The sequence below is a fragment of the Salvelinus sp. IW2-2015 genome, linkage group LG4q.2, assembly GCF_002910315.2.
Source record: "Salvelinus sp. IW2-2015 linkage group LG4q.2, ASM291031v2, whole genome shotgun sequence".
Taxonomy (NCBI): Eukaryota; Metazoa; Chordata; class Actinopteri; order Salmoniformes; family Salmonidae; genus Salvelinus; species Salvelinus sp. IW2-2015.
In genome coordinates this window covers 26048834-26058772 of record NC_036843.1, presented here as the reverse complement: position 1 = coordinate 26058772, position 9939 = coordinate 26048834, and the positions used below count along the sequence as shown (strand labels likewise).

Sequence of the window (9939 nt, the reverse complement as noted above, 5' to 3'; positions counted from 1 at the left end):
CGATTGGCTTCTGATTAAATTACATTTCACAGAACCGCTTGTTGCAATTTTGATGAGCTCTCTTGTTCAGATATCGGTAAGTGGACTGGAGCAGGCATGAAAGAGATAACGAATCCATTGTTTGTGTATCCATTTCGGGAAATACCTGCGTAATTGCGCACACCCAACTCACTCAGGTGCTTCGCTATATCACATTTGACATTGTCTGTAAGCTTGAGTTAATTTGCACAGAAAAAAATCATATAATGATGGAAAGACTGGTGTTGTCCTTGTTAATGCAGACAGAAAATCATAGCCTCAATTTGTCCCGCACATTGAATATAGTTGGAGAGTCCCTGTAATCCTAGATTCAGATCAATCAGGCGAGAAAAAACCATCACCCAGATAGCCAGTCGTGTGAAACTCTCATCATGCAAGCGTCAGACAAATGACATTATGGTCAGTAAAGAAAACTTTTAGCTCGTTCTCAATTAAAAACAAATGTCAATACTTTCCCCTTGATAACCTGCGCACTTCTGTATGTTGTAAAAGCGTTACTGGTCGCTGCCCATATCATTGCATATGTGCCAAAATACACAAGAGTTCAGGCCTTGCTTTACAAAGTTAACCATTGTCACTGTAGTGTCCAAAACGTCTTTCAAGCAGTCAGGCATTCCCTTGGCAGCAAGAGCCCTCGGTGGATGCTGCAATGTACCCAAGTGGCGTGCACGCGCGTTACCACTCTACTATGTCTCCCTGTCATGGCTTTTGTGGCATCAGTACAGATACCAACATGAGCAGCACTACGTTTGGCTACATACGGATCGTTAGTGGAATTCCCGCCGAGAGAGTAGCGGTAATGATTGGATGTTAATTATTTGACTAGCTACCTGTTTTGACATTGTGTTGTTATTTCCTGAACACTAGAATGGTTTAATTTTATTTTTGGCAGTGAAACGAGCACTGTATATTATGTTTTGATATTAAGGAGGAATTCACTATTTTATTATTTGGCCATCCCCAGTTTCTGAATACCTTGTACTACTAGTCATGACTATGAGTTAGTCTAGTACTAGTCATGACTATGAGTTAGTCTAGTAGAAGTAAAGTCATTACTTTGAGGTTGATGCGCCCAGGAGTTCCTCTACAGAGGTGGGTTTGGGCTGCCCTCCCTTCCTCCTACGTCGAGGTGTTTAGGTTGTTCTCTCCAGCCAAACGTCCACGTAGATGAACTTAAACGTCCCCACCTTATTGTTCAGCAGGCCCATCCACGTCCCATTGGAGGCTTGCGATGATGTCAATGACATCACCTCTCTGCAAATCAGGAACAGTCACTGTGATTCGTTCGTTTGGATAATGTGTGTGTACTGCATGCGTGCGTGCATTTTACCTTCAGTTTGAGAGAGTCAGTGTCGTAGGGCTGGGGGTGGAGTCCGTGTGCACTATGGCTCGACCACAGAAGAGGTCCTCTGTAGGGAGGCTCATCCTCCTCTCCATCCTCAGACTTCACACTCCCTCTGTTGCTGTTGGAGGAGCGGTGGTGCCCACCGTATGACCACCTGTAAACAATAAGAGATGAGAGGAGCCATTCAAATGATCTCTAAACCACATTGAGATCTATGGTAAATGAACATGCAGGTTGGTAGGGGCTAGATTTTCTGTTCTTGCCTGCTGGTCACTGTAAATAACAGTTTCACTTTGGAATATAAGACAAATGTGGACAACAACACAGAACCATCCCCCGACCCCACTAGACAGATCCCCCCCCCCACTCACAGACCCATCCCCCCCAACCTACTGACCCCCACACACACACACTCACAGATGACCCCCCCCCCCCCCCCACCACAGTACTTACTTATGAGCTCTGTCCGCTGAGGGAGCTCCTCAGGCTCTCCACTGACCCCCAGCCTTCAGCTTGGGTTTCTCCAGATAGTCTGGTCTTGAGGCTGTGGGGGACTGGCGGCCTCTGGAAATACCGTCTGGCTTGACTGGAGGGGGGGGGGGGGGGGTACAGAGACATGGTTATTACATGTTTACTAAAATATTAGTCCAGCTTAACTCTTGATCATCATGAACCAGGTCTATTGAATGCCACCAGCACACTAGCTAGAGAGTAGGTACAGTTTGACCACTGGAGCATTTAGCATACATAGATAATTGAATTGCATGAGGTCTGACATACCTGCTCGGGAGAGAAGCAGTGGTATCTCTTGGAGATGTGCTTCTCAGTTCTCTTTTACCGACTTCACTTTCTGCCCAAAGAGATTTGAGGGTTTGTCGTGGAGACTTGACTACATCTTTCACACTGGCATCCCCATCTTTAATCTAAAGTTAGTATACAGTGTGGGGAGACAGAAAAACTTCATGAAACAAGGTACTGAAAAAACAAAAATCCCATTTCAATGAATCAAATGAATATGAAACTACTTACAGTGAGGTCAGGTCACTGTTGACCATGTGCAGGGACCGGTTGGTCAGATCAAATCCACCAAAGCTACAGGTCTCTGAAACAAAGGATAAATCAATTAAATCACCTGATAAATATCACTTTCAAATAGTATAGACATATTGACAATTCATCAATAAACATATAGGACTTTGTGGTTCTGTGTGAAGATAGTTTTGGACTGAATGAACACCAACCCTCCTAGCCTGGTCCCAGATGCTAACTCAATTGCTGTCATTGTTGAGCCAAACATTAATTTCAATAAGGAGTTGGCAAGGTAGCAGAACTAGACTAGTACCCAGGCTACACTGGCCATGACTAAAGCTATAGACTACACAGTCCACACACAAAATTGCGTCCCAAACGGCACCTATTCCCTAATAGTGCACTACTATTACGGTCGCCATTTCCAAAGCAGCCAAGATTACTCACGCCATGGTAGCTGAGTGGGCTGAGTACTCTCCTGATCTCACCATCCGTGACCGACGGCCATCCGAGTCATCCCTCTACCACCAACCTCTATCTCTGACATGGAGAAACCTGTACCGCCGCCCCGTCGCTCTCCCTTCACCGCTGGGCCAGTGTCCGGGTGGCTCCCTGGGCTACATGGGCTACAGGCCGGGCTGGAGCTCCTGGGGCTGGATCCTCCTATACCGAGTACAGGAAGAGAACGTGCTCAACTCTTATCCTCTTGCTTATACAAAATAGTGTGTTTAAAACCCGCAAAAATAGATCACATAAAAAATGGTAAAAAAACATCCAGCACTGATATAAGTAGCAATTAAAAGCTTAGTTTAATAATCTCATAGCAACACGTCTTAATAAAAAGGTCATTTTCCTGAAGAAAATTGTGTGACTTGCTTCACCTGTCTTACTGAAGCTCTGAACAGCCGCTGGCTGGTGCTGGAGACTGTATCCAGACTGTGGGTGTGTGTTGGCACTGCTGCAGGTGTCCAAGGAGGAGAGGAGGAAGAGGGAGTCAGGTTGTCGAGTCTTGAAGGTCATAGGTCTAGCTTGTGCAGGGAGGAGGCCAGGGAGTCAACGTGGTGATACCCACCAGACACAGGCTGCTTCTGAACCCCAGAGTACAGGGCAGAGAGACATGGCATCACCAGGATAGGCCCGTCCATGCTCAGAGATTCTGGAGAGACAGGGAGGGCGAGGAGTAGTAAAGACAGGTTTGTGCAGAGTCAGGGAATGTCAAGACAATGCGATGTGTAATGGATGACAACTCAACTTGGATAGAAGTAGTGTATTTATTTTTATTTTTCACACCAAGTGACCAACAAAATGGTTTGTTTGGTAATAAACTACAGACTATGTAAAGGCATCACATCTACGCCATAATGGGACTTGTCACAATCACATCTCATGAAATGATGTTGTTTTTCAAAATTGCTTGACAATTTTTTTGTGTTGCTTTAAAGCGCTTGAGATCTTATGTAATATCACTGTAGTTTAATAAATACATGACAGACTACTGCAGTGACCCGTCTCACCCTCAGACCCAGGGCTCTTGGACTCGTCGATCCTTATGAGCTTCTTGCGCACCCTGCGACTGGAGTGACCAGCTTATGGAGCCGTCTGAACGTCCCAGACTCCTCCTGTTTCACCATCTGACTGCTCACACACAACTGCTGAAGAAAGAGAGACGAACCAGTTAGAAGGCCAGCATGTGGGAAGGAGAGGAGACCCAGTTAGAGGGGAGGCGGGCGGGACCCATGTAGAGGAGGAGCGGGACCAGTAGCGGGAGGGGCGACCCAGGTAGAGGTGGGACCCGGTACGAGGCGACCCAGGTAGACGGTAGACGGGAGGTATGATAATAGGAGTCAGTATTCCTCAAGCCTTAGAACCAGTGAAATTAAACCTTGAAAATAATGTTTTTGGCTTGCTTATAAGTAAAGTTTGTATAAGTACAAATGTTCACCCTTTCTGGGAAATGCACAATAAAATGTTTTACTTTAACTAGGCAAGTCAGTTAAAAAACAAAATTCTTATTTACAATGAGCGCCACAGAACAGTGGGTTAACTGCCTTGTTCAGGCCAGAACGACAGATTTTACCTTGTCAGCTCAAGGATTCGATCAGCAACCTTTCGGTTACTGGCCCAACGCCTCAACACTAGCAAACACCACCTAACTATATTATTGTTGATGGTAAAGACCACATGCAGCATATGATCAATATAATACTGATGTTCAAACCAGAGTGTAGACTGCAGTCGATGTAAAGGCTCTGGTCAGGCACTGACTAAGAGTTGTGTCGAGAAAAACGAAAGGTTTGCAAACTGGAATTTCCCATCTAAATAATACATTCAGAGTAGGCTACATCAGATAAACTTATATGGTCTCAATTTAGGGTCTGAGTAACAGAAAAAACACATTTGCTCACAGTGAACAACAGTATAGTTACCACACCACAGCTATAAGATCAGAACTTTCCACATCCGTCTTTTTACATGCTCATGATGACGTGTGTACAGCTAAGCCATAGATTATTGAGAAAGAACACATATATGAAAGCTACAAGCTAGCCATAGAGTTATTGAGAAAGAAAACCACATGTGAAAGACTACACACTAGCCATAGAGTTATGAGAAGAAGAACCACATGTGAAAGCTACAGCTAGCCATAGAGTTATTGAGAAAGAAACCAATGATAACATACACACAGCTAGCCATAGTTAGTGAGAAGGAAACCATAAGTGAAAGCTACAGCTAGCCATAGAGTTATTGAGAAAGAAACCACATGTGAAAGCTACAGCTAGCCATAGAGTTAGTGAGAAAGAAACCATATGTACAAGATACAGCTAGCCATAGATTATGAGAAGGAAACCATATGTAAAAGATACAGCTAGCCATAGTTAGTGAGAAAAACAATAGTGAAATACAGCTAGCCATAGTTATGAGAAAAGATACCATATGTGAACGCTACAGCTAGCCATAAGTTAGTGAGAAGGAAACCATATGTAAAAATACACAGCTAGCCATAGTTAGTGAGAAAGACACCATATGTGAAAGCTACAGCTAGCCATAGAGAGTGAAAGAAATCAATGTAAAATATACAGCTAGCCATAGAAGTTAGTGAGAAGAGAAACCATTACGTACAAAAACAGCTAGCCATAGAGTTAGTGAGAAAGAAACCATATGACAAGAACAGCTAGCCATAGTTAATGAGAAAGACACAATAACAAGATACAGCTTACCATCGAAGTTAGTGAGAAAGAAACCATAATGTACAAGATACAGCTAGCCATAAGTTATTGAGAAAGAAACCATATGTGAAAGCTACAGCTAACCATAGAGTTATTGAGAAAGAAACCACATGTGAAAGCTACAGCTACCATAAGATGATGAGAAAGAAACCACATGTGAAAGCCTACAGCTACCATAGAGTTAGTGAGAAAGAAAAACCATATGTAAAGATACACTAGCCATATTAGTAGAAGGAAAACCATATGTGAAAGCTACAGCTAGCCATAGATTAGTGAGAAGGAAACCATAGTGAAAGCTACAGCTAGCCATAAGTTAGTGAGAAAGACACCATATGTGAACGCTACAGCAGCCATAGTAGTGAGAAAGACACCATATGTGAAAGATAACAGCTAGCCATAGTTAGTGAGAAAGCACACCAATAGTGAACGCTACAGCAGCCATAGTTAGTAGAAGGAAAACATCATAGTAAAAGATACAGCTAGCCATAGTTAGTGAAAAGACACCATATGTAAAAGATACAGCTAGCCATAGTAGTGAGAAAGACACCATATGTAACGCCACAGCTAGCCATATTGTGAGAAGGAAACCATCATGTTAAATAAAAACAGCTTAGCCATACTTTAGTGAGAAACACACCATATTGAAAGCTACAGCTAGCCATAATTAGGTGAGAAAAAACCATATTGTAAAAAATATACAGCTACCATAGATAAGTGAAGAAAGAAACCATATGTACAAATACAGCTAGCCATAGAGTTATGAGAAAGGAAACCACATGTGAAAGCTACAGCTAGCCAATAGAGTTATTAACAAAAAAACCATTTAACTCTATGGCTAGCTGTAGCTTTCACATATGGTTTCTTTCTCAATAACTCTATGGCTAGCTGTAGCACACGTCATCATGAGCATGTAAAAAGACGGATGTGGAAAAGCTTCTGATCTTATAGCTGTGGTGTGGTACATATACTGTTGATCCACTGTGAGCAAATGTGTTTTTTCTGTCCACTGCTACAGACCCTAAATATGAGACCATATAAGTTCTATCTGATGTAGCCTACTCTGACATGTATTAATTTAGATGGGAAATTCCAGTTTGCAAACCTTTCGTTTTCTCGCACACAACTCTTAGTCAGTGCCTGACCAGAGCCTTTACATCGACTGCAAGTCTACACTCTGGTTTGAACCATCAGTACTTATATTGAGCTCATATGCTGCATGTGGTCTTTACCTCAACAATAATATAGTTAGGTAGGTTTGCCTAGTGGTTAGAGCGTTGGGCCAGTAACCGAAAGGTTGCTAGATCGAATCCCTGAGCTGACAAGGTAAAAATCTGTCGTTCTGCCCCTGAACAAGGCAGTTAACCCACTGCTCTAACCACTAGGCAAACTACCTAACTATATTATTGTTGAGGTAAAGACCACATGCAGCATATGAGCTCATATAAGTACTGATGGTTCAAACCAGAGTGTAGACTTGCAGTCGATGTAAAGGCTCTGGTCAGGCACTGACTAAGAGTTGTGTGCGAGAAAACGAAAGGTTTGCAAACTGGAATTTCCCATCTAAATTAATACATGTCAGAGTAGGCTCATCAGATAGAACTTATATGGTCTCATATTTAGGGTCTGTAGCAGTGGACAGAAAAACACATTTGCTCACAGTGGATCAACAGTATATGTACCACACCACAGCTATAAGATCAGAAGCTTTTCCACATCCGTCTTTTTACATGCTCATGATGACGTGTGCTACAGCTAGCCATAGAGTTATTGAGAAAGAAACCATATGTGAAAGCTACAGCTAGCCATAGAGTTATTGAGAAAGAAACACATGTGAAAGCTACAGCTAGCCATAGAGTTATTGAGAAAGAAACACATGTGAAAGCTACAGCTAGCCATAGAGTTATTGAGAAAGAAACCATATGTACAAGATACAGCTAGCCATAGTTAGTGAGAAAGACACCATATGTGAAAGATACAGCTAGCCATAGTTAGTGAGAAAGACACCATATGTGAACGCTACAGCTAGCCATAGTTAATGAGAAGGAAACCATATGTACGAGATAAACACCTAGCCATAGTTAGTGAGAAAGACACCATATGTGAAAGCTACAGCAGCCATAGAGTTATTGAGAAGAAACCATATGTCAAGATACAGCTAGCCATAGAGTTAGTGAGAAAGACACCATATGTGAAAGCTACAGCTAGCCATAGAGTTATTGAGAAAGAAACATATGTAAAATATACAGCTAGCCATAGAGTTAGTGAGAAAGACACCATATGTGAAAGCTACAGCTAGCCATAGAGTTAGTGAGAAAGAAACCATTATGTACAAGATACAGCAGCCATAGAGTTATTGAGAAAGAAACCATATGTGAAAGCTACCGCTAGCCATAGAGTTATTGAGAAAGAAACCACATGTGAAAGCTACAGCTAGCCATAGAGTTAGTGAGAAAGACGCCATATGTAAAAGATACAGCTAGCCATAGAGTTAGTGAGAAAGACACCATATGTGAAAGCTACAGCTAGCCATAGAGTTATTGAGAAGAAACCATATGTACAAGATACAGCTAGCCATAGAGTTAGTGAGAAAGACACCATATGTGAAAGCTAACAGCTAGCCATAGAGTTATTGAGAAAGAAACCATATGTACAAGATACAGCTAGCCATAGAGTTAGTGAGAAAGACACCATATGTGAAAGCTACACTAGCCATAGGTTAGTGAGAAAGAAACCATATGTCAGAGATACAGCTAGCCATAGAGTTTTGAGAAAGAAACCATATGTGAAAGCTACCGCTAGCCATAGAGTTATTGAGAAAGAAACCACATGTGAAAGCTACAGCTAGCCATAGAGTTAGTGAGAAAGACACCATATGTAAAGATACAGCTAGCCATAGAGTTAGTGAGAAAGACACCATATGTGAAAGCTACAGCTAGCCATAGAGTTAGTGAGAAAGAAACCATATGTACAAGATACAGCTAGCCATAGAGTTATTGAGAAAGAAACCATATGTGAAAGCTACCGCTAGCCATAGAGTTATTGAGAAAGAAACCACATGTGAAACTACGCTAGCCATAGAGTTATTGAGAAAGAAACCACATGTGAAAGCTACAGCTAGCCATAGAGTTATTGAGAAAGAAACCATATGTACAAGATACAGCTAGCCATAGTTAGTGAGAAAGACACCATATGTGAAAGATACAGCTAGCCATAGTTAGTGAGAAAGACACATATGTGAACGCTACAGCTAGCCATAGTTAGTGAGAAGGAAACCATATGTAGAGATACAGCTAGCCATAGTTAGTGAGAAAGACACCATATGTGAAAGCTACAGCTAGCCATAGAGTTATTGAGAAAGAAACCATATGTACAAGATACAGCTAGCCATAGAGTTAGTGAGAAAGACACCATATGTGAAAGCTACAGCTAGCCATAGAGTTATTGAGAAAGAAACCATATGTAAAATATACAGCTAGCCATAGAGTTAGTGAGAAAGACACCATATGTGAAAGCTACAGCTAGCCATAGAGTTAGTGAGAAGAAACCATATGTACAAGATACAGCAGCCATAGAGTTTTGAGAAAGAAACCATATGTGAAAGCTACCGTAGCCATAGAGTTATTGAAGAAGAAACCACATGTGAAAGCTACAGCTAGCCATAGAGTTAGTGAGAAAGACCCATATGTAAAAGATACAGCTAGCCATAGAGTTAGTGAGAAAGACACCATATGTGAAAGCTACAGCTAGCCATAGAGTTATGAGAAAGAAACATATGTACAAGATACAGTAGCCATAGAGTTAGTGAGAAAGACACCATATGTGAAAGCTACAGCTAGCCATAGAGTTATTGAGAAAGAAACCATATGTACAAGATACAGCTAGCCATAGAGTTAGTGAGAAAGACACCATATGTGAAAGCTACAGCTAGCCATAGAGTTAGTGAGAAAGAACCCATATGTACAAGATACAGCTAGCCATAGAGTTATTGAGAAAGAAACCATATGTGAAAGCTACCGCTAGCCATAGAGTTATTGAGAAAGAAACCACATGTGAAAGCTACAGCTAGCCATAGAGTTAGTGAGAAGAACCATATGTAAAAGATACAGCTAGCCATAGAGTTAGTGAGAAGACCACATATGTGAAGCTACAGCTAGCCATAGAGTTAGTGAAGAAGAAACCATATGTACAAGATACAGCTAGCCATAGAGTTTTATGAGAAAGAAACCATATGTGAAAGCTACCGCTAGCCATAGAGTTATTGAGAAAGAAACCACATGTGAAAGCTACAGCTAGCATAGA

At 41.8% G+C, this 9939-nt stretch overlaps 1 protein-coding gene across 1 annotated transcript in view; it reads left to right on the top strand.

Annotated features, from left to right (window-relative positions):
* The window catches only part of LOC111963076 (SAM and SH3 domain-containing protein 1-like), a 150823-nt gene that overhangs the window by 128769 nt on the left and 12115 nt on the right, over nt 1-9939 (top strand). Inside the window, 1 exon segment of the mRNA XM_070443309.1 lies at nt 2813-3085. Coding sequence (XP_070299410.1) covers nt 2813-3085 — 273 coding nt within the window.